A 25,720-nucleotide genomic window follows, 5' to 3' on the forward strand; every position below is an offset into this window, starting at 1 on the left:
ATTTGCCCTGAGAAATGGCATGCCGCCATGGCTGGAGCCCATGTAGGCAGGAAGTGACTGCAAAGCAGTTGTAGTAGACCCCCGGGCTGGGAAGCAACAAAGGATGAAAAATAGGATTTTTAAATACAGCTTACCTGTAAAATCCTTTTCTTTAGAGTACATCACGGGACACAGAGTATTCATTACATAGTGGGTTAGATAGGCACCATCGGTGATTGGACACTGGTTAACCCCAATTAAGGAGAATTCCTCCAATATATAACCCCTCCCATATGGGGAGGACCTCAGTTTTGTAGAAAAGCAATAGGTAACCACGTAAAACCCATAGAAGGGCGGGAGCTCTGTGTCCCGTGATGTACTCTCAAGAAAAGGATTTTACAGGTAAGCAGTATTTAAAAATCCTATTATCTTGATCATACATCACAGGACACAGAGTATTCATTACATAGTGGGATGTCCCAAAGCAATGCTCATTTGAGGGGAGGGAGACACAGATCAGAAAATATAGACCGCAAACAGACCAGAGGAACTAAACTGCAGCCTGCAGTACACTGCGCCCGAAGGCAGTATCCTCTTGCCCTCTTACATCCACCTGATAGAATCTGGTAAATGTATGGACTGAAGACCAAGTCACAGCCTTACAGATCTGAGCCATGGAGGCCTGGTGATGCACTGCCCAAGAAGCACTAACAGCCCTAGTTGAGTGCGCTTTCACATGAAAAGGAGGAGTCTTCCTCTTGATATCATAAGCCTGAAAAATAACTTGTCTAATCCATCTAGAAAGAGTGGATTTTGACGCTGCTTGGCCTTTCTTATGGCTATCTGGCAGAATAAACAAACAATCAGTTTTCCTTATCTGAGCGGTTGCCTGCAGATAGACACTGACTGCTCTAACCACATCAAGAGTGTGCAAAGATTCTTCCTCCGCGGACTGCGGATCTGGAAAAAAGCATGGTAGGATTACATCTTGATTCAAATGGAATCCTGAAACCACCTTAGGTAAGAAGGAACGATTAGGACGCATAACAATCCTGTCCTTGTGAATAATTAAATATGGCTCTTTACAAGAAAAAGCTGCCAATTCTGATACTCTCCTAGCAGAGGATATGGCTTTCAAGAAGACTAATTTTTTTGTCAAAAAGCGCTAAAGGAGCCAGGTGCAGTGGCTCAAAGGGTTGTCCCTGTAAAGCCGACAACACCAAATTCAAATCCCATGGGCATACTGGAGGTTTGACTGGTGGATTCAACCGCAGTGCCCCCTGAATAACGGCCCGGACAAGGGAATGTGAAGCAATTGGCTTCTGAAAAAATACAGACAAAGCCAAAATTTGGACTTTGATAGTGCTCAAAGCCAATCTCATTTCTAAGCCTGACTGAAGAAAGGTCAAGATTCTGCTAATCATATACCTTCTAGGATGCCATCCCCTGGGTTCACACCAGGAAACATATGCCTTCCAGATTTTGTAGTAAATAAGCCTGGAGGCCGGCTTTCTGGCATTTACCAGAGTGGAAAGGACTGACTCCGAGAGCCCACGGTCTTTTAAAATGTGGGTTTCAGCAGCCAAGCCGTCAAATTTAGACTTCGTACAGCAGGGTGGCAAATCGGACCCTGTGTGAGCAGATCTGGCCGGAATGGGAGGATCCAAGGCCTGCCCACTGCCATCTTTACGATCTCTGCATACCAAGGTCGTCTGGGCCAAGCCGGGGGTACTAAAAGGACCGACTTTGCTTCCCTTTTGACCCTTCCCAGGAACCGCGGAAGAAGTGGGTTCGGAGGGAAGGCATACATTAGATTGTACTGATCCCATGGGATTGTCAGAGCATCTGACCCCTGAGCAAGTACATCCCTTGTTCTGGACACAAATTTGCCCAGCTTCCTGTTGAATCTGGACTCGAATATATCCACATCTGGTGTTCCCCACCTTTGACATATGGTCTGGAATATGTCAGGGTGTAGGGACCATTCTCCTGGGCATAATTGCTGACGGCTTAAGAAATCCGCTTGCCAATTTTCCACTCCTGGGATGAATACCGCAGACAGACAGGGAACATGGCTTTCTGCCCATGCAAGAATGCGATTCACCTCCCTTTGGGCATCCAGACTTCTGGTGCCTCCTTGGTGATTGATGTAAGCCACAGCCGTGGCATTGTCGGATTGTATCCGAATAGGATGACTCTGTAGCCTGTAAGACCAGTCCATGAGGGCCAAGTAAATTGCCCTAATTTCTAGGATATTGATGGGCAAGCGTCTCTCGGTTGCAGACCATCTTCCCTGCGTGCATGTTTCTTCCAGAACTGCTCCCCAGCCTGTCAAACTGGCATCTGTGGTAACAATCTTCCATTGTAGTGGAAGAAAGGCTTTGCCTTTCAAAAGATTTTTGGTTCGTAACCACCAAATGAGGCTTTTGCGTATCCTTGGGGATAGGCACATCGGAAGATCCAAGGCATGAGTCTTTTTGTTCAAAGCTGCGAGAATGCTTTTCTGCAGGGGCCTTGAGTGAAACTGGGCAAATGGAACAGCCTTGAAAGTGGCAACCATCTTTCCTAACAGTCTCATACATAGCCGAATGGATGGACTCTTTTTGCTTAATACTAAGTGGACTAGAGCTCTTACGGCCTTGACCTTTGGCTCTGGTAGAAACACCCAGCCTTGAGCGGTGTCTATGATCATGCCTAGATACTCCAACCTTGTTGAAGGTTGCAAAGAAGACTTTTCTAGGTTGATTATCCAGCCTAGTCTTTCCAAATGTCTTACTGTCTTGAAGACAGCGCGGTTCAGGTATGCCACCGATTGCTGTATGAGTAGCAAATCGTCTAAATAAGCTACCACATTTATGCCCTGAGCTCTTAGATTTGCTAAGAGAGGGTCTAGAATTTTTTTAAAAATTTGAGGAGCTGCAGCGAGACCGAAAGGAAGGGCCACAAACTGGAAATGGCTCTGGTCTACCACGAACCTTAGATATCTTTGGTGAGCGGGAAAAATCGGCACATGAAGATATGCATCCTTGATATCTATTGATGCTGTGACAGACCTAGCCGGGACAGAGGCTGTTGGAGAGGACTGAATGCAAGCCTCTTGCCTTTTGATTATGGGCCCTGGATTTTCAATGTAACAATACTTTGTGAGGTGAATTAGAAATCCAGTCTGAACTGTACTAATCAGACTCAGTCGTGTATATATTGTATGTTGTTTGATTCATACTGTTGGGACACATACTGTGAGGAGATGCTGGTGTCATCAACTCCAACTACCTGTCTTGTTCTCTGCTATAATGTGTTTAATGTAAATGAGTTTAATCTGGCTTACCACAGGTTCTAAGTGTATTCCACACATTGTTGTTTGTTCTAATTATCCCTGTATTTATGTTAATTGAGTGAGCTGATCACATTGTCCTCTATACAATGTAGGAGACGGGACGACTCCTATTGGAGCTGTTGCTATTGTGAGAAAATGTCCTGTGGTTGTACTTATGATAATTAACTCTGTTACTGTGTGAAGCTTGGTGCCCACAAGTCTGTGTCCTACAGGTCATGTCTCTGAGTCATCTGGTCTGGTTTAAATGATTTAGTAAACTAGCTCATGTTAATTAGGTTACGTTTGTATTGTTAGAGTAATATGAGCAGGAGGGGGGAACCTCATCTTCTCCTGTATATAAGACTGTATTCTGGTTCTAAATAAAGTCAGTCCACGTTTGCAACAAACAAGTGTCGCCTTGTTTTGTGCTCAGAGCGGTTGGAATATCTGATTTCTGTATCCAGACTACAAGGAAGTGGTATACTGACGGAAGCACTCAAGCGGGGTGTGGGACGTTCCGTGACAGATGCCATAAATTCTCCTCCCATATATAACAAAACACAGACAAAGAATCTCTCTCCTGCGCTCGAGTGACTAAAACCTCAATGATGATGATGGGGCCAAAATGCTTCAGTGGTGTCTGCCGTCTTGCAGCCCTCTTCAGAACATTGGGTATTCATGGGCTACGAAAAATCTAAAAAGAAAAAGAGGGCGCACCGACCTAGTGCATTACCACAAATAGCGTTTATTAAAAAAATAGGACAACAAATGGATACTCACAAACGATCGTATAAGTTAAACGTGAATAAAAGCTGCAGGTGCGCAGTAGCGGACATCAAAGCGTAATCTGGACCAGACATCAGATTGGTGAGGCGATGGCTGACGCGTTTCTGGGGAGAACCCCTTTCCTCAGAGCCTAAGCGGGTGGTAACTCCTCGCAAGTGAGAGCTCCTTCATTTATGTGTGTAAGCGTATGACCATGTGTCAGCCAGCACCAGCCCATAAAAAGCCACTCCCACCCACCCAGACCCAACCCTCCAAGGTGTATGGTGTATGAGACACATGAGCATTGTCCAAGGGACAGGTCAGGTTTTTTTTCACACAAGAGACAGGATGGGACCTCCCACTTCTTGGTGAAGCTTTCCTCCAGAGGATATAGAAAACCTTTTAGGAGGAGTAAACAGTTTATCGGGATGTCCCCAGTCCTCATACAACAATTTATCCATTAAAGGATGAATTGGAAAGGAAAAGGCAGTCTGTGGGATCCTTCTGACCCCCAGGGAAGAAACAGAGGATGTAGCGGCCTCAGCAGAGGGCATTTTAAATGTGGAACGCAATAGTTCAGTATAATACTGGACCTGCTTCTTGAGTGCTTGAGAGGAAGAGGCTCTCTCCTCTTCCTCTGAATCCTCAGACTGCTCTTGATCCCTATCTCTGGATAGGGATCTCTCCTCATTGTCAGAACAATCATCTGAAAGAGAAAGTGCAGCAGAGGGAGGGAATCTACCCCTTTTTCTGCTATCTTTTAAGGAAGCTGAAATAAGATTCATAATTCTTCCCTCAAAACCCTCCAATGTAGCCCTAAGGGAATCCTCTGTGACATACGCTGGGGCTGTAACATTAGGAGAGGCTGCAAAACCTGACAGGGGCACTGACTCATCCTGTGAGGCTGGCTGCAGTCTTGCAGGGGGGCAGGTAATCTGCAGGCATCTTTAGGACCCCTAGACACAGGCGGTGACTTTCTTGTGCCTTTGTTACCTCCCCCCGAGACCCTCTTACGAGGAGACATAGTCCCAAACTACAAAGCAGAGGTACTAGTACATATGCAATCACTGTTGTGCTAAAAGTCTCACAATATACATATATGCTTAATGCTGCACAACCTGATGCCGAGTAGGTGTCTTAGAATTAGCCTGGATCCGACCACTTTAGGATGCTCACTGCCCACACTCTCTGTGTCCATCTGTTTACAGAGCTCTGAACGCTCTGGGCTTTTAAATTAGCCACCTGGCGTCTGCACACCTGCAGTGCAGGAAGTGAGCGATTGGACACCAGCTAATCACTGAGTGTGTCTGAAAAGCATGTAAGTTTGCTCCTTACTCCCTCTAGTGGTGGAAATCTGGTAAGACATGCAACTACTCATTGAAGAAAATCCATTTGTAATATAAATATATATATATATATATATATATATATATATATATATATATATATATATATATATATATATATATATATATATATATATAGGATTAACTTCTCTTACCTATCCCCGCCGCAGGAACTGCTGAGAACAGACAGTTTCCAGCCTTCACCCATCTCGGCGGGTAGCGTTGTGCCAACCTTCAGGGTTTTTTCGGTTCCTACTCAGAGAAACCTCTTACCTGGACCTGTAAAAGACTCTGCCAGAAACTTTCGTGCCACTGTTTTAATAGTACACCAAGCCTGGTTTTCTCAGAGCCCAGTCCTCCAAAGACAGACTTACAGGCAAAACCTTGCTTCTTCGGATGACGAGGCCCGGGTACCATACCATCTTGGGAGTCAAAATATCGGCCCGAGATATGGATCCGGTCAGCATAGCCCCTTAAGCCCCCGCAGGGACCAAACTGGAGCTTTCTTCACAGCACATGTTTTACAAGACCAACCACCTTAGACACTGGTGAAAAAACTGAGGTCCTCCCCGTATGGGAGGGGTTATATAGGGGAGGAATTCTCCTTAATTGGGGTTAACCAGTGTCCAATCACCGATGGTGCCCATCTAACCCACTATGTAATGAATACTCTGTGTCCCGTGATGTATGATCAAGAAAAGGGGATTTTAGAAATGACAGTTGTTTATGATACACAAGCTACAGAGTGAATTCCATGTCATCCTGTTAGAGTTTACCTCACAAGGGTTTCATAAGGGATCATTAACACACGAGGGACATTATAGAAAATTAGTTTTATGGAGGGAGTTTTCCTGTTTAGCTCCTTTTTATGAACACAACCTCCCTGATAAATATTTTACCTCCGCACCCCCAGGTCTGCTTTAACTGCATGCTGAGCGCCCTCTTCAGGAAGCACCGCCTGACAGCGATTCTGGGGTTATTGATCACTCTCTTCTTAGCTGCACTGGGCCTCCTGCCACTGATGATCGTCATGCCCAAATCTCTGGAAGTTTTTCTGAGCATTTTCCACCCCTTCTCCTTTGCCGTCGGGATCTTGGAGGTAACCATTTATTATTAGGAGCTGTATTTGGAGCTTACACAGGGCTTAGGAACATATCCCCGCCCCCTACATGTACCAGTCACCAAGCACCAGTGCAGTCATGTGACAGGAAGGGGAGTAAGTAATATGCTCATCTATTCCTGGTTGTCTTCTTCACTTGGCAGCTGAATGTAACAGTGGAGGAGTGAAGGAACGATTCTTCAGGGGAGGGTATTAATGTTAACCTGTTGTCCTGCCTTGCATGAACAAAGCACCGGTTTGGTTTAAATACACTTCAGAAAACGCCTGTGATGCTTTGCATGGACTTTCATATTGCTGGCATGAAATGCGCTCATTAATTATGGCTTCTGTGTTTTTAGAGCATGCACATGCAAAACAACTATCAAGGGACCTTCTTCTCAGACATCAGCGGTGACTCCTCCCACATACTCTTCAGCGCCATCTACCTATCTCTAGACTCACTGCTTTATATCATCCTCACTCTTTATTTTGATAAGATTATTCCAGGTGATGACAAACGGCTGCTACTTATTCTCATCATTTAATGGTGGATCAAGCTGTTCCAACAACAAAATGTTTCAGGTGGAGCCACAAGAATGCCAAATTTGAGAGGCAGCTTGTGCCTTGACTTGCCTTGGTCACTGTGATGTCACTCTTATGATGTCATTATATGCACACAGGTCTCAAAGCTTTTGCAAACAAACTCTATAGCTGGCTTTATTTTGTGATCATGGCCTTGATCAGACTTGTCTTCTTTTGATGCCAGATAAACACGGAGTGAGACACGAGCCGCTGTTCTTCCTGAGACCTTCATTCTGGTCAAAAAAGAATATGACCCCCGTACCGCTAGGAGAAGGAGAACGTGTAGAGGAGGACTTGGAGCACTATGTAGAAGAAGTTCCCAATGAGTTACTAGGAAAAGAAGCGATTAGGTACTACAGTCTCCATTTCTGTCCATTGTAGAAGACACACACGGTAGGCCCCTTAGATTACGGAAAGTTGAAAAGGGATCTGGGAGTACTAACTAACAGCTAAGCAGCACTCAAAGTCAAGAGGCAAATGCAAAAGCAAATTAAGTGCTTGTGTCAAATAACTGTTTCTCTGTTCATGAAAGTCAAGGGGAAGGCCAAAGCAGCTTGAAGCAAGGTGATAGCAGCTTAAAAGCAGGTCAAATGCAGGTCAGAGGGAGGTCAACTGTAGGTCCAAAGAACCATGAATGATATCTCAAAATGATGTCAAATGTAAGCAAGCAACATTTTCCCATTGAGACAGGTCCAAGGCCTGTTGACATGGGCCCTAAATATTTCAGGTAATAATGATCCAGGATGATGTCCCATTACAGGGGTGGTCAGAATGCCTCCCTTACAGTGGTGGTGTGAATGTCCCATTACAGTGGTGGTCAGAATGCCCCCCTTACAGCTGTGGTCAGAATGCCCTCCTTACAGTGATGTTGAGAATGTCCTCCCTAAAGTGGAGGTCAGAATGCCCCCTCACAGTGATGGTCAGAATGCCCCCCCCTGCACTGGTGGTCAGAATGCCTCCCTTACAGTGGTGGTCAGAATTTCCCACTTACAGTGGTGGTCAGAATGTCCTCCTTATAGTGGTGGTCAGAATACCCCCTTACAGTGGTGGTCAGTAAACTATGCTTACAATGAAGGTCAGAATCCCCACCACCTTGGTAGATAGATTGCCCCCCCTTACAGTGGAGGTCTTAATTCTCCCATTACAATGATGGATTTAATCCCTTACAAACAGCTAAAAAGACCTTTGGTGCCATGGTGTTGGCTCTGGAACTATGCAGGCACCATGAGTTGGGAGGTCAACCAGCCACAGCTCAAGGAACCCCTAGAACCCTCTGGAGGATCCCTGGTTAGGAATGGTTGATGTAAATTATGGATATTCTGGAACTATGCAGGCCCCATGAGTTGGGAGGTCAGCCAGGACCTGAATTTTCCAGAATGAATATTCTGGAACTATGCGGGCACCAAGAGTTGGGAGGTCAACCAGCCACAGCTTAAGGAACCCCCTAGAACCCTCTAGAGGAATCCTGGTTGAGGATGTAAATTATGGATATTAGTATCAGGTCACAGAACATGTCCTAAGTACGTTTTATGTAATTTCCTCTAAATCATAATCTTGTCCCTTTATACAGGATAAGTAATGTCAAGAAAATGTACAGCGGCAAGGACGAGAAGATAGAGGCGTTACGAGGTGATCTAATTATTAAAATGTTCTCTTGTCTGTAATACTTTCTATAGAATGGAAACAAATGAGGATCTTTGTTCCACAATCCTGGAAAGAAAATACACTGTTTAAAAAAATTAAAGGAACACTTGAAAAAACACATCAGATCTCAATGGGGAAAAATATCATGCTGGATATTTTATACTGGTATGGACTGGGTAATGTGTTAGGAATGAAAGGATGCCACATCGTTTGATGGAAATTAAAATGATCAACCTACAGAGGGCTAAATTCAAAGACATCCTGAAAATCAAAGTGAAAAAATTATGCAACAGTCTAGTCCATTTTGCTGAAATTTCATTGCAGCGACTCAAAATGGTCCTCAGTGGTTTGTATGGCCCTCATGTGTGTGTATGCATGCCTGACAATGTTGGGACATGTTCCTGATGAGACGTCGGATGGTGTCCTGGGGTATATCCTACCAGATCTGGACCGGGGCATCACTGAGCTTCTGAACAGACTACCAGTGCCCACCAGCGCCACCTACCAGTGCCCACAGTACCACCCATCAGTGCCCACAGTGTGAACTATCAGTGCCCACAGTGCCACCTATAGATGTCACCAATCAGTGCCTCGTCACCAATCAGTGCCTCATCACCAGTGTTGCCTATTAGTGCCACCTACCAGTGCCCATCAGTGCCACCTACCAGTGCCCACAGTACCACCCATCAGTGCCCACAGTGTCACCTATCAGTGCCCACAGTGCCACCTATAAATGTCACCAATCAGTGCCTCATCACCAGTGTTGCCCATCAATACCACCTACCAGTGCCCATCAATACCACCTTCCAGTGCCCATCAGTGCCACCTACCAGTGCCAATCAGTGACATCTATCAGTGCCACCCATCAATGCCACCCATCAGTGTCCATCAGTGCCTATCAGTGTCGCCTTATCAGTGCCCATCAGTGCATCTTCATCAGCAAATTTCAATGAAGGAGAAAAATTACCCATTTGCAAAATTTTATAACGAACTATGAAACATGTTTTTTTTTTTAAATTTCTGTCTTTTTTTTGTTTGTTTAGCAAAAAATAAAAACCCCAGTGGTGACTAAATGCCACCAAAAGAAAGCTCCATTTGTGTGAAAAAAAAATGATAAAAATTTGAATTCAGTGTGACATGACCACGCAATTGTCATTCAAAGAGTGACAGCGCTGAAAGCTGAAAATTGGCTTGGGCAGGAAGGGGGGTATAAGTGCCCAGTAAGCAAGAGATTAAGAGTAAGGAGACCCAAAAAGTTAAGAAATGATAAGTATACTTTCAGATAGAGCTCAGTCATCTTTTTTATGTAAAGAGTGTTGCATTTCACAGCTTTTATGTTTCTAATGGAAGTGTAATCCGAAATTGTGTAACCAATCATAGACCACTGAAGTGCTTTTGCCCCCCCCCCCCCCCCAGGTCTGAATCTGGATATCTATGAGGGACAGATCACAGCGTTACTCGGTCACAGTGGGGCTGGAAAAACAACATTACTGAATATACTGAGTGGGATGTGTGGAGCCACTGGTGGTGAGATGTTCCTCTCATTATAAGCTTTACCTGTCTATATAAAAATAAATAGGCGTGGCCTCATACACGGCTTATTTCATTTGAAGGCATGTCTAGTTGTTTTCTATATTAAATAAAATGCAAATCGATAATTCGTTTTCCCATATTAGGACTCTGGTGGGGCTCTGGGCTGCCTTTCATGGGTTCTTCAAGCTATTCTTATCTTCTCTGAGGTGGTTCTTTGACTAACACCCCAAGTCATTGTATGTGGAAGGCTGTCAGGAATTTTTCTAATGACTTTCTACCTAATTTTGTGCACTTGAAAAAACCTTTAGGAAATAGAATCTTGTAGAAATATAGAATATGTAGAAAATAGAAATATGTATGCCATGTAGACATGTGCAATTCGTTTAGTTCCAAATTAGTTTTTTAACTAATTTTGAAAAATTCGAAATGAGAAGTGGGCACCATACTGCGGCTGAGCAGAAAGAGCAATGGTGTTGTTATCTTACTGTGCATTATGGGTACATGATTTCTAATCTGCTGACAGGACTATAGTCAACCCCTGCAATACAGATTCAATACGGATTCTCAAATATAAGTTTTGGGTGGAGATGACCTTTAACTTCCTCCTTTTTCATTGTAGGATCTGCCAACATCTATGGCCATCCTTTATCAGACCTCAGTCTTCGTCAGGAGATCCGGAGAAAGATTGGCTTTTGTCCGCAGATCGACTTCAACTTTGAGCTTCTAACTTTGAAAGAGAACTTGGAGGTTTTTGCACAGATTAAAGGAGTTCCCAGAAGCAACATTAAATCTGAGGTACAAACCAATGTGGATGCGCAGATACAGTGCCTTGAAAAAGTATTCATACCCCTTGAAATGTTCCACATTTTGTCACGTTACAGCCAAAAACGTAAATGTGTTTTATTGGGATTTTATGTGATAGACCAACACAAAATGGCACATAATTGTGAAGTGTAAGGAAAATGATAAATGATACAAATAAATATGTGAAAAGTGTGTGTTTGTGTGTGTGTGTGTGTGTGTGGGGGGGGGGGGCATTTGTATTCAGCCCCCTTTACTCTGATACCCCTAACTAAAGTCTAGTGGAACCAATAGACTTCAGAAGTCACCTAAAGAGTCCACCTGTGTGTAATTTAATATCAGTATAAATACAGCTGTTCTGTGAAGCCCTCAGAGGTTTGTTAGAGAACCTTAGTGAACAAACAGCATCATGAAGGCCAAGGAGCACATCAGACAGGTCAGGGATAAAGTTGTGGAGAAGTTTAAAGCAGGGTTAAGTTATAAAAAAATCTCCCAAGCTTTGAACATCTCACGGAGCTCTGTTCAATCCATCATCGGAAAATGAAAAGAGTATGGCACAACTGCAAACCTACCAAGACATGGCCATCCACCTAAACTGACAGGCCGGGCAAGGAGAGCATTCATCAGAGAAGAGCCAAGAGGTCCATGGTAACTCTGGAGGAGCTGCAGAGATCCACAGCTCAGGTGGGAGAATCTGTCCACAGGACAACTATTAGTCGTGCTCTCCACAAGTCTGCCCTTTATGGAAGAGTGACAAGAAGAAAGCCATAAGAAGTCCCGTTTGCATGAAGCCATGTGGAGGACACAGAAAACATGTGGAAGAAAGTGCTCTGGTCAGATGAGACCAAAAATGAACTTTTTGGCCTAAAAGCAAAACGCTATATGTGGTGGAAAATTAACATTGCACATCACTCTGAACACACCATCCCCACCGTGAAACATGATGGTGTCAGCATCATATTGTGGGGATGATTTTCTTCATCAGAGACAGGGAAGCTGGTCAGAGTTGATGGGAAGATGGATGGAGCCAAATACAGGACAATCTTAGAAGAAAACCTGCAAACTCTGCAAAAGACTTGAGACTGGGGTGGAGATTCACCTTCCAGCAGGACAACGACCCGAAACATACAGCCAGAGCTACAATGGAATGGTTTAGATCAAAGCATATTCATGTGTTAGAATGGCCCAGCCACAGTCCAGACCTAAATCACATTGAGAATCTGTGGCAAGAAAATTGCTGTTCACAGACGCTCTCCATCCAATCTGACAGAGCTTGAGATATTATGCAAAGAAGAATCTGCAAAAATGTCCCTCTCTAGATGTGCAAAGCTGGTAGAGACAGCCCCAAAGGACTTGCAGCTGTAATTGCAGAGAAGGGGGGTTCTACAAAGTATTGACTCCGGGGGGCGCCATACAAATGCCCCTCCACACTTTTCACATATTTATTTGTAAAATATGTTGATAACCATTTATCATTTTCTTTCCACTTCACAAATATGTGCCACTTTGTGTTGGTCTAACTACAGGGATCTCCAAACTACGGCCTTCCAGCTGTTTCGGAACTAAACGTTCCATGAGGCATTGTAAAACTCTGACATTCTTAGACATGACTAGGCATGATGGCAATTGTAGTTCTTGAACAACTGGAGGGCCATAGTTTGGAGACCCCTGGTCAATTAGGCATGTGCATTTCGTTTCGTTCCGAATCGAAATTCGGACAAATTTTTCATTATTCAGAAATTCGGATGCATCCGAATTTCCGAATGACAAAAGTAAAGAATTTAAACGAATCCGAAAAAAAAACTAACGAATTCGAAAACATATTCGAATCGAATTCGAAGACAAATTCGAATCCAAAAACAAATTCGAATCGAATTCGAAAAAAATAGAAAACGCTTTTCTAAAAAAAACAATAAGATAGAATATAAAATAATAAAGCAATAGAATATACCGTATATATATATATATATATATATATATATATATATATATATATATATATATATATATATAATTTTTTTTATTATTCTCTTCTATTGTTTTTTTATGCTTTTCTTTTCTATTATTTTATATTCTATAATAGTCTTTTCAATTCAAATTCATTCTATATGAAATTCGAATTTCGGAACATGGCTGTCACAAACACGTACTTACCGAGGCCGAGATGCCGAGAGCGGCTCGCCCTTACGACCACGCGCACCCAGACCCCCGAAATGGGTACAGGAGGCTGGGGGCACGCGGAGGCACGGGCTTCCGGGTGAATAGCAGGTTCAGAGGCTGGAAGCGGGTGCCCCGAGATCCAGGGGGGAGCAAGGCTGCAAACACAAGCAGAGGTTAGGGAATAGGCAGGTATGATCAGGGTAGTCCAGCAGAGAGGTGGTTAAACAGGCCAGGGGTTCGGTACACAGGTCAGGCAGAGTGCTTAGGGACAATCCAGGAGAGTAGTGGTTAATCAGGCAGAGGTTCGGTACACAGAGCAGGCAGAGTGCTTAGGGACAATCCAGGAGAGTAGTGGTTAATCAGGCAGAGGTTCGGTACACAGAGCAGGCAAGCACTAGGGACAATCCAGGAGAGTAGTGGTTAATCAGGCAGAGGTTCGGTACACAGATCAGACTATAAGGCTTAGGGAACACAGGCACAAGGAAGCAGGGGAGAGCTGACGACAAACCAGCAACCCGACAGGGTGCTGGAGCCGTCAGATATAGCCCCCGTGCCCGGCGAGCGCGTCAGCGTGACGCGCTACCGGGCACCCGCACGGGCTACGGCGCGCACACGGGGACCGCCGTGCACCCGCGCGCGCCGCACCATCAGGCCGCGGACGGGTGTGCGGCGAAGCGCTCGTCCCGTGCGCATGCGCACCGGAGCCCGGCGAGCGGAGACGCTCCCTGGCTCCTGACAGTGCCCCCCTCCTAAGGGCGGACACTGGACGCCAAGGCTGGCCATTAGTTCTGGATGATCTTGATGGAATGCTCGAATTAACTGTGGAGCGTGTAGGTTCCTGGCGGGTTCCCAAGAATTATCTTCGGGAGGGTACCCCTTCCATTGAATCAGGTACTGTAACTGCCTGCCCCTCTTCCTGCAACCAAGAATGGATTCCACTTCAAATTCATTCTCGCCATCAATTCTGACTGGCGGAGGAGGAGGTTCTTTTCTTCCTGGAAAAGGGCTGGGCACCACAGGCTTCAATAGTGACACATGAAAAACGGGGTGAATCCGGTATGTTTTGGGAAGTGTCAATTCCACCGCCACAGGGTTGATAATCCTCTTGATTTGAAAAGGCCCAATGAACTTAGGCCCGAGCTTTCGAGAAGGCAGAGGTAATTTCAGATTGATGGTGGACAGCCAGACCTCGTCTCCTACGTCAAATTTTGGACTTGCCTTTCTGCCCCGGTCGTACTGTTTCTTATAGTCCCCCTGGGTCTTGTGTAATGTATCTTGAATCCTTTGAAAATTGGACTGTAGTGAGATTATCCTATCCTGGACTGCAGGAACTGCCGTTTCTGGAATGTTGTTAGCAAAGGATGTGGGATGGAACCCACAATTGGTCCAGAAAGGAGTCTGGTTGGTGGAGGCATGGATAGAATTATTGTACGCAAATTCCGCGTAAGAGAGAAGGCTCGCCCAATCATCCTGAGAACCCGAACAAAAGCATCGGAGGTACTGCTCCAGCGTCTGGTTGGTCCTCTCTGTCTGACCATTGCTCTGAGGGTGATAAGCTGAAGAAAGGCAAATGTTGATCCCCAAAGCCTTGCACAGTTCTCTCCAGAATTTGGACGTGAACTGAACGCCTCTGTCTGACACGATACTCCTTGGTATCCCATGGAGCCTAACGATCTCCTTTAGAAAAATGTTGGCCGTCTCCACGGCAGAGGGAGTACCCCTCATGGGCAGAAAGTGGGCCATTTTGGAAAGGCGGTCGACCACAACTAGGATGGTGGAGAAATTCTCTGAGCTGGGTAGGTCAACGATGAAGTCCATGGAGACGTCAGCCCAAGGTCGTTCCGGAATGGGCAAAGGTCTGAGCAAACCCCAGGGTTTGATGTTCTGGCCCTTGCTTCTCTGGCATAGGAGACAGGACGCCACATATTCCCTACAGTCCCTTCTCCATCCTGGCCACCAAAAGGAACGAGAAAGGAGCTCAGCCGTCTTCTTGTTCCCGAAGTGTCCTGCCATCTTGTGATCATGACACATTTGAAGGGCTAGGGGCCGAGTCACCGGTGGTACAAATATTTTTCCTTTGATCCAGAAAAGGTCTTCATATTTTTTCAGGGAATGCACAGCTGGTTCCGTACATGTGTCTGATGAAGATTTGATGGAGGATATTAAGTCTGCTTGGGTTAATCCAAGAAAATTTTGAGGAGAGAGGATCGTGCATGGTGTTGGTATTTGGGAGTCTGCGGAAAACATTCTTGAAAGGGCATCAGCCTTCCCGTTCTTTGCCCCAGGTCTGTATGCAATGTGGAAATTAAAACGAGAGAAGAACAGGGCCCATCGGGCTTGGCGGGGTTTTAATCGTCTTGCTGTTCTGAGGTACTCAAGGTTTTTGTGATCCGTAAAGATCATCACCGGATGGACTGCCCCCTCCAGCAGATACCTCCATTCCTCCAAAGCAAACTTTATAGCCAGCAGCTCTCTGTCACCCACGTCGTAATTAAGTTCCGGTGGACTGAGTTTCCGGGAGGCGAAAGCTACTGGATGCAGGATGGCCTTTGGTCCCTGTCTCTGGGAAAGGATTGCTCCGGTTGCGATTTCTGATGCATCGACCTCCAATACGAAGGGTTGAGTCGGGTCAGGATGGCAAAGGATTGGAGCAGAACTGAATAGTTCTTTTAACTTAAGAAAAGCCTCTTGAGCGGCTGCGGACCACTGGAACGAATGATGCTGCCGAGTTAGTTGAGTAATAGGTGCCACAATGGCAGAGAATCCCACGATGAATTTCCGATAGAAATTAGCAAATCCGATAAACCTCTGTACTGCTTTCTTATTTGATGGAGCTGGCCACTCCTGAATTGCCTGAATCTTCTGAGGGTCCATTGCAACCCCATTGGTGGAGAGTATGAATCCCAAGAATTGTATGGTTGATCTCTCAAACTCACACTTTTCGGCTTTTAGGTATAGCTTGTGTTGCAAGAGAATAGCGAGAACTGTTTTAACGTGTCTCCTGTGCATCTCTAGCGTAGGGGAGAAGATGAGGATGTCGTCCAGATACACCACCAGGAAGTCATCTAGATATTGTCGGAAGATGTCATTCACTAGATGTTGGAAGGTGGCTGGAGCATTGCAGAGGCCGAATGGCATCACCAAATATTCAAAGTGGCCGAATCTGGATCTAAAGGCCGTTTTCCATTCGTCTCCAGCCCTGATCCTGACGAGGTTGTAGGCCCCCCGGAGGTCAAGTTTGGAGAACACCTTGGCCGATCGAAACCTTTGGAATAGCTCAGGAATGAGTGGCAGCGGGTACCGATTCTTGATTGTGATGTTGTTGAGTTGTCGATAGTCTACGCAGGGTCTAAGAGTACCGTCTTTTTTTCCCACGAAAAAGATACCTGCTCCAGCGGGTGAAGATGAAGGGCGGATGAAACCTTTCTCAAGATTTTCATCTATGTACTGTTTTAGAGCCTCCAGCTCGGTTTCAGAAAGGGGGAATATCCGGCCAAATGGAATCTCAGAGCCAGGAAGAAGATCAATTGGACAGTCGTAGGCCCTGTGAGGTGGTAGGCGGTCAGCCATTTGTTTACTGAAGACCTCCTGAAACTCGAGATATTCAGAGGGGACGTGTTGGAGGTTGTTTGGCGGTACCGCCATTGTGGCACAAACTTTGGAATCCGGAAGCAGGCAGTGTTGGGAGCAATACTGAGAAGGGAATGATACTGACTTGGTGCTCCATTTGATTAGCGGATCGTGGGCTTGCAACCATGGTAGGCCGAGTATGATGGGGAAGATTGGTGAGCGAATTAGGTCAAGCCGTAAGAACTCCCGGTGGCCGGAGTCCGTGACGACTGAAATAGGTTGGGTCTCCTGGGTGATGGGGCCTGAGCAAGGAAGGGATCCGTCGGCCAGGTGTATTTGTAGATCCTGCTCTTTGGTCTGTAGAGGGATCTTCAATCTGTGTGCCAAGGCGGAATCTATAAAACAGCTGCAGGCCCCGGAATCAACGATGGCCTGCAGGCGAGTCTCCTTTTCCGGAAGCTGCAGAGAAACAAACAACATCACATAAGCCTTGGGGATGTTATGGTTAGGAAAGTTCAATATGTTTGACTGAGGGAACTTACTGGGCCTGATCGGACAGCTGCGCAGGAAGTGCCCGGTTCCTCCGCAGTAGAGGCAAAGGTTAGACTGCCGTCTGCGCTGTTTCTCCTCGGAGGTCAAGGGACCTCGGACCAAACCGAGCTGCATTGGTTCGACCTCAGGGACCGATGCGGTAGTAACTGAAGGTGAAGTTTGGGATACTGTGGAGTGAGGTCGCGGTGATGCCCAGGCAGGGCGAGGCTGCTGAAACCGTTCTGAGCGCCGCTCCCTAAGGCGCCGATCAAGTTTTGTAGCTGCTTGAATAAGTTCCTCTAAGGAAGCAGGGGTCTCCATCCTGGCTAACTCGTCTTTGAGTAATTCAGATAGGCCTTGGCGGTACTGGTAACGTAAGGCCGGCTCATTCCAGTTGGTGTCGGCCGCCCACTTACGGAATTCTACTGTATAGTCCTCAATAGGTCTTCTTCCTTGGGACAAATGGTGCAAGATAGCTTCGGCGGTGGCCATACGTTGCGGATCATCGTAGAGCTGGGTCATGCTCTCAAAGAACGCTTCGATAGTGTTCAGGGCAGGGCTGCGCTGTTCCATCAGGCTGTGGGCCCAAGCCTGGGGTTCCTCGGACAGCAGGGAAATGGCAAACCCCACCTTGACGATCTCTGAAGAGAAGGTTCTTGGCTGTAGAGCGAAGTATAGGGAACATGCGTTTTTGAAAGCCCTAAACTTCTTGCGATCTCCCGAGAACCGTTCAGGTGTAGGGACCCTGGGCTCAGGAAGGGCCATAACCACAGTGGGGTTGGCCGGAGCTTGAGGAAGCGGACCCCCACTGCTGGGTGCAGGAGCTGCGGCTGCGGAGGGTAGTAACCCGGAGATCTGCTGCAGGCGGTTATCAACTTGTGTGTAGCCTTCTTGCAGCTTTTGTACGGAGTCCGCCAGGGTAGATACTTGCTGACATAAGATCTCCAAAGGAGAGCGCGCTCTGTCGGCCTCAGACATCTGGCTGGTTTGTACTGTCACAAACACGTACTTACCGAGGCCGAGATGCCGAGAGCGGCTCGCCCTTACGACCATGCGCACCCAGACCCCCGAAATGGGTACAGGAGGCTGGGGGCACGCGGAGGCACGGGCTTCCGGGTGAATAGCAGGTTCAGAGGCTGGAAGCGGGTGCCCCGAGATCCAGGGGGGAGCAAGGCTGCAAACACAAGCAGAGGTTAGGGAATAGGCAGGTATGATCAGGGTAGTCCAGCAGAGAGGTGGTTAAACAGGCCAGGGGTTCGGTACACAGGTCAGGCAGAGTGCTTAGGGACAATCCAGGAGAGTAGTGGTTAATCAGGCAGAGGTTCGGTACACAGAGCAGGCAGAGTGCTTAGGGACAATCCAGGAGAGTAGTGGTTAATCAGGCAGAGGTTCGGTACACAGAGCAGGCAAGCACTAGGGACAATCCAGGAGAGTAGTGGTTAATCAGGCAGAGGTTCGGTACACAGATCAGACTATAAGGCTTAGGGAACACAGGCACAAGGAAGCAGGGGAGAGCTGACGACAAACCAGCAACCCGACAGGGTGCTGGAGCCGTCAGATATAGCCCCCGTGCCCGGCGAGCGCGTCAGCGTGACGCGCTACCGGGCACCCGCACGGGCTACGGCGCGCACACGGGGACCGCCGTGCACCCGCGCGCGCCGCACCATCAGGCCGCGGACGGGTGTGCGGCGAAGCGCTCGTCCCGTGCGCATGCGCACCGGAGCCCGGCGAGCGGAGACGCTCCCTGGCTCCTGACAATGGCTTCTGAAGTTTAAATTTCGTATAGAATGAATTTGAATTTGAATAGAAAAGATTAGAACAGAAAATAATAGAAAAGAATAGACTAGAAAAACAATAGAACAGAATATTCTATTCTATTCTGTTCTATTGTTTTTCTAGTCTTTTCTCTTCTACTCTATTCTAATCTTTTCTATTCAAATTCGAATTCATTTTATAAGAAATTCAAATTTCGGAAGATGGTTTTATATATTTTTTTTCTATTGTTTTCTATTATTTTCTATTTTATTCTAATGTTTTTTATTTGAATGCGAAATCATTCTATACGAAATTTGAATTTCTGAAAATGGTCATACAGAAACAGAATGAAATAGAATGAAATAGAATTCTAATAGAAAAGACTAGAACAGAAAAACAATAGAACAGAATAGAAATATATATATATATATATATATATATATATATATATATATATATATATATATATATATATATATATATATATATATATATATACATACATATGTATGAATGTAAATATATAATATTTCCTTCTATTCGGTTCTACTGTTTTTCTATTCTATTCTTTTCTATTTAAATTTGATTTCATTCTATTTCTATATAACCATTTTCCGTAATTCGAATTTTGTATAGATCGAATTTGAATTCAAATAGAAAAGATCAGAATATAATAGAAAAACAATAGAACAGAATAGAAAAAATATAATATAGAAATATATATATATATATATATATATATATATATATATATATATATATATAAAACCATCTTCCGAAATTCGAATTTCGTATAAAATGAATTTGAATAGAAAAGATTAAAATAGAGTAGAAAGAATAGACTAGAAAAACAATAGAACAGAATAGAATAAGATATAATATATATATCATATTTTATTCTGTTCTGTTCTATTGTTTTTCTAGTCTATTCTTTTCTATTATTTTCTATTCAAATTCGAATTCATTCTATACGAAATTCAAATTTTAGAAGCCATCTTCCAAAATTCGAATTTCGTATAGAATGAATTCAAATTCGAATAGAAAAGTTTAGAATAGAAAATAATAGAAATAGAATAGACTAGAAAAACAATGAAACAGAATAGAAAAAAATATAATATATATATCATATTTTATTCTCTTCTCTTCTATTGTTTTTCTAGTCTATTCTATTTCTATTATTTTCTATTCTAATCTTTTCTATTCAAATTCGAATTCATTCTATACGAAATTCTAATTTTAGAAGCCATCTTCCAAAATTTGAATTTCGCATAGAATTAATTCAAATTCGAATAGAAAAGTTTAGAATAGAATAGAAAAAAATAGCATAGAAAAACAATGGAACAGAATAGAAAAAAAATATTATATATATATATATATATATATATATATATATATATATATATATATATATAACCATCTTCCAAAATTGGAATTAGGTACAGAATGAATTTGAATAGAAAAGATTAGAATACAATATATTATATTTTTTTCTATTCTGTTCTATTGTTTTTCTATGCTATTCTTTTATACTTTCTATTCTATCCTAATCTTTTCTATTGGAATTCGATTTCATTCTATACGAATTTTAAATTTCGCAAAATGGTTATATATAGTTTACTTTTTCAAATTCAGTTAATGTTTTTTTCGAATGCGGTAGAATTTTTTCGAATTTGACAGTTTTTTTCGAATGTGGTAGAATTTTTTCGAATTTGACAGTTTTTTTTGAATGTGGTAGAATTTTTTCGAATTTGATAGTTTTTTTCGAATGTGGTAGAATTTTTTTCGAATTTGATAGTTTTTTTCGAATACGGTCTAATTTTTTCGAATGCGGTCGAATTTTTTCATCCTGCACATGTCTATGGTCAATCACATAAAATTCCAATAAAATACATGACAAAATGTGGAAAATTTCAAGGGGTATGAATATTTTTCAAGGCACTGTATACATCAACAATAGACATTCTGAAATAGAAGGTTTGAGTTTTTGCTGATTAGATTAATTTTATAGGTAGAAAAGGTCCTCTGTGACCTGGACATAGAGAACATTCATGACCTGAGAGCAAATAATCTGAGTGGAGGTCAGAGGAGGAAGCTGACCCTGGCGATTGCACTATTAGGAGACCCTGAGGTAATCTTCTCAGGATTCATTTTTCATCTTCCTCAAAAAAAAAAAACACTTAGGGGTGAATTTGGGAACAAAAACTTGCCCCTCCTTTCAGATTCTGTTGCTGGATGAACCGACGGCTGGCCTTGACCCATTCTCCAGGCACCGTGTATGGTCTGTTCTCAAAGAGCGCAAAGTTGGCCACGTCACCTTATTCAGCACACAGTTCATGGACGAAGCCGACATCCTTGCAGGTTCGTTGTTATATGATTTTGGTGTTCATATTTCTGTTGTAACAAACTCTAGCTTGTTGAAAATTCTTATCCATGTCTGACCATTATCTTCTAATTTCGGTTCCAGATCGTAAGGCTGTGCTCTCCAATGGGAGGCTGAAATGTGTTGGTAGCTCTTTTTTCCTAAAGCGGAAATGGGGCATCGGCTATCACTTGAGGTGAGCATGGAGGCCCAAACCTGCATGTAATGCTTTGAGACTTGCAGAAGATGCAGTTGGTGCACCAAGTATAGGATTCATCAAACAACTCCTCCATCATCTAAACCAACCTTTCTCAACCCTTTCAACGCAGAGGAAGCCCTAAAATAAGTTTCCGATCTTAAGGAACCCCTACGACAACTCATGATACAGTAGTGTAATGGTCAGTGGGAAGAATGCTCCTTACACTTGTGGTCATTGGGAAGAATTAGCCCCTTACAGATAGATAAAAAGATCAATGGTGTCAGTGGGAAGTTATCTGAGAGGCAGAAATTGCTCATTGCTCAAGGAACGCCTAACAACCTCTGGAGGAACCCTAGTTGAGAAACCCTGATCTAGCCCATGGTGCAAACACAAAGGCCTCATACGAGAACCTTCAAGCAAGGGTTAGAATTCAGCAAACAACTCTTCTAACATCTAGACCCTCGTGAAAAGACAAAAGGCCTTATACTGGAAACTTCAATGACATGTTACCTGCAGCCACCAGGTCCCATACTACACTACAAGCATAGAAGACAAAGCCTGGTTGGGTTTATGAAAATGCCTAAACTGTGATCCTGTGGGGCAATGTGGCTCACACAGAGTAAAAATAGTCAACTTATGTGAAGGATTGAGCCTTTGGTCCCTTGGCCATTTGGACTACCAAACCACCAACCTTTGTCTCTTCTATAGCAGGTGGCCCTTTTTAATAATAACATATGCAGTTTAAAAGGATTATTGGCCCAGATGATGGGTCCATGTCCCTTAGCAGTGTGAAGAGTATTTTAGTGATAAATTTTGCATGATAACACCATATTTATTTTGTCTTTTTTTTGGGTAACCAGGATCCAGGTGACTCCATCATGCGACACAGAGGCCATCACATCCCTCATAAAGCAGCACGTCTCCAGTGCCAAACTCAGCACAGAGAATGTCGAGGATTTGATGTTCACCCTGCCATTCCAGAACACGGATGCTTTCCCAGGTAGGGCCACATATTATGGTGTGGAGGGGATAAAATGGATGTCTGTTGGGAAGGGAAAAGAAGCAGGGAGTGCACAGACCAGGAGCATTGAGCTAACGATAACACAAAGCTCCTATCAGATTTTTTAAGAAGAAAAGATGGCATGGAGGTAAATTAACACATTACACCAGCATTTCTCAACCTTTTTTCAGTGGTGGCACAGTTTAAAAGGATGCAAAATCTTAAAGCACCCAAGTCTAAAATATAAAAAATGTATTTATCGATGAGAAACCTAAGCCTAGGATGATACACACAACCCCATAATGAAATAACTTCATATCAAAAGTCCCGCCTTCCCATTAGAGATGCTCCAATCAGAGTCCTCCTTTTACGTTAGAGGCTCCCATAATTTCAGAGGTCCCCCCATCACATCAAAGTCCACCCTATACATGAGAGGCCAGGCCCCTCTATCAACACATAGTCAGAGTTTCCCCTATATATGACAGCCCCACATCACATTAGAGTACCTCCAGAACAGAATACCCCTATCACGTGAGAGTTCTCCCCACATCACAAAGTCCCCTCATCCATCTCTGATTCAAGTCAAACTCAAAATGGCACCCTGGTTGAGAAACATTGCATTACGCTAACCTCCCTCTGTCCTTTCCATTTATATTCCCTGAAGTTCTCTTTTTACTTTGAACTGTTGTTTTACAGCTCTCTTCTCTGATCTGGAAGGATGTGTGGGACGGGACATTGTGAGTTATGGTGTCTCTGTCACCACCCTGGATGATGTATTCCGGAAACTTGAAGGAGAGGCAGAGATCGAAAGAGAAGGTGGGCATCATTTTTATGTTTCGACCATCCAGCAGCTCTAAGGTCTGAAATTTTTAAATGTGCTGGCTGTATCCAATTTCCTTTTTTAGGATTTTTTTCCCCTTTATTTTCACCTGGTGATTCTGCCAGTAACATATTAAGGTGTCTTTATATGGAAAAAAAAAATAATAATTTGCATCCGCATGTCTCAGCATTCTCACAGCTGTCGTGAATAATCCCCATAATGATATGTCTATTTCCTATGATTGTCGGCTCCATCTAGTTGTCATAATGCTGTGTTTTTCTCATTGAGGTATTTCAGGAGAATACAGCATTATGGCCACTAGATGGCACCGGCGATCATAGGAAATAAACTTATTAGACAGGTTACGGGAATTATTCATAAAGCCTGTGCGAATTCTGAAACATTGTAAATAGACCCCAATCTGTCCTGGGGGGACAATGCTTATTTACTGTATCTATGAAGGAGAGGTACAATACAAACAGTGCAGCTTTAAAATTGAGAATATAGAACACATAATGAACATATAATCCAGGAAACAGTGTAGGAAAAAAGTATTTGACCCCCCTGCTGATTTTGTACATTCGCCCACTGACAAAGAAATGATCAGTCTATAATTTTAATGGTTGGTTTATTTTAGCAGTGAGAGACAGAATAACAACAAAAATATCTAGAAAAACGCATTTCAAAAAAGTTATGAATTGATTTGCATTTTAATGAGTGAAATACGCATTTGATCCCCTATCAATCAGCAAGATTTCTGGCTCTCAGGTGTCTTCTATACAGGTAACAAGCTGAGATTAGGAGCACTGTCTTAAAGGGAGTGCTCCTAATCTCAGCTTGTTACCTGTATAAAAGAAACCTGTCCACAGAAGCAAATCGATCAGATTCCAATCTCTCCACCATGGCCAAGACCAAAGAGCTGTCCAAGGATTTCAGGGACAAGATTGTAGACCTACACAAGGCTGGAATGGGCTACAAGACCATCGCCAAGCAGCTTGGTGAGAGGGTGACAACAGTTGGTGCGATTATTCACAAATGGAAGAAACATAAAATAACTGTAAATCTCCCTCGGTCTGGAGCTCCATACAAGATCTCACCTCGTGGAGTTTTAATGATCATGAGAACGGTGAGGAATCAGCCCAGAACTACACGGGAGAATCTTGTCAATGATCTCAGCTGGGACCATAGTCACCAAGAAAACAATTGGTAACACACTACACCGTGAAAGACGGAAATTCTACAGCACCCGCAAGGTCCCCCTGCTCAGGAAAGCACATGTACAGGTCGGTCTGAAGTTTGCTAATGAACATCTGAATGATTCAGAGGAGAACTGGGGGAAAGTGTTGTGGTCAGATGAGACCAAAATCGAGATCTTTGGCATCAACTCAACTTGCCATGTTTGGAGGAGGAGGAATGCTGCCTATGACCCCAAGAACACCATCCCCCACCATTATACATGGAGGTGGAAACATTATGCTTTAGGGGTGTTTTTCTGCTAAGGGGACAGGACAACTTCACTGCATCAAAGGGACGATGGTAGGGGCCATGTACCGTCAAATCTTGGTTGAGAACCTCCTTCCCTCAGCCAGGGCATTGAAAATGGGTCGTGGATGGGTATTCCAGCATGACAATGACCCAAAACACACTGCCAAGTCAACTAAGGAGTGGCTCAAGAAGAAGCACATTAAAGTGGTTACGTTACACTTTTTGCTACAGGTAAGCCTATAATAAGGCTTACCTGTAGCTACCCCGGATATCTCCTAAACCTGCACGGTTTAGGAGATATCCCCTCAATCTGCATGTGCCAACGTCATCCGCACATGCGCACTGAAGCAATGGCACATACATGAAATGTAGAAATGTTGTCGGCAGGTGCTGTGTATGGGCACCGCAGTGGGGGCTTCGATCTCAGGTGAGTATTACATAATGAGCTAATATGAGCTAGTATGCAGTCCTCAGTATTCAACTCCCTCGCAGGGATTAATCCATGTCATAAGGCATAAAACAAAAGGTAACCAATATAGTGTAATATAGCTTTAAAACTATTAATTAAAAAGAGTAACACTTTCATAAGCAGAGATATCAAGAGCGTGTAAACGCCGAAAGATAATTTCCACCAGGAAGCAAGATAGCCGACTGTCAAATGGGCATGAGTGGTAGCATGTGTGCTTGGCTCCGTCTTACGCGTTTCGTCATATATGACGTCACCAGGGGCACGCACACACGCAATTACCACGTTAATATATACAGCAATAGATCAT

The 25,720-nt window shown here is 44.0% G+C and overlaps 1 protein-coding gene across 1 annotated transcript in view; it reads left to right on the top strand.

The window, feature by feature from the left end:
• Positions 1-25,720, top strand: part of LOC141113852 (ABC-type organic anion transporter ABCA8-like) — a 111,355-nt gene that overhangs the window by 24,344 nt on the left and 61,291 nt on the right. The window contains exons 7-17 of the mRNA XM_073607175.1: positions 6,320-6,505; positions 6,865-7,012; positions 7,272-7,437; positions 8,658-8,716; positions 10,148-10,258; positions 10,884-11,059; positions 21,090-21,209; positions 21,301-21,439; positions 21,546-21,636; positions 22,500-22,639; positions 23,336-23,455. Of these exons, the coding sequence (XP_073463276.1) occupies positions 6,320-6,505; positions 6,865-7,012; positions 7,272-7,437; positions 8,658-8,716; positions 10,148-10,258; positions 10,884-11,059; positions 21,090-21,209; positions 21,301-21,439; positions 21,546-21,636; positions 22,500-22,639; positions 23,336-23,455 (1,456 nt within the window). The remainder of the gene's footprint in view (positions 1-6,319; positions 6,506-6,864; positions 7,013-7,271; positions 7,438-8,657; positions 8,717-10,147; positions 10,259-10,883; positions 11,060-21,089; positions 21,210-21,300; positions 21,440-21,545; positions 21,637-22,499; positions 22,640-23,335; positions 23,456-25,720) is intronic.

The sequence above is a fragment of the Aquarana catesbeiana genome, linkage group LG12 (genome assembly GCF_042186555.1).
Source record: "Aquarana catesbeiana isolate 2022-GZ linkage group LG12, ASM4218655v1, whole genome shotgun sequence".
NCBI classification, from domain to species: Eukaryota; Metazoa; Chordata; class Amphibia; order Anura; family Ranidae; genus Aquarana; species Aquarana catesbeiana.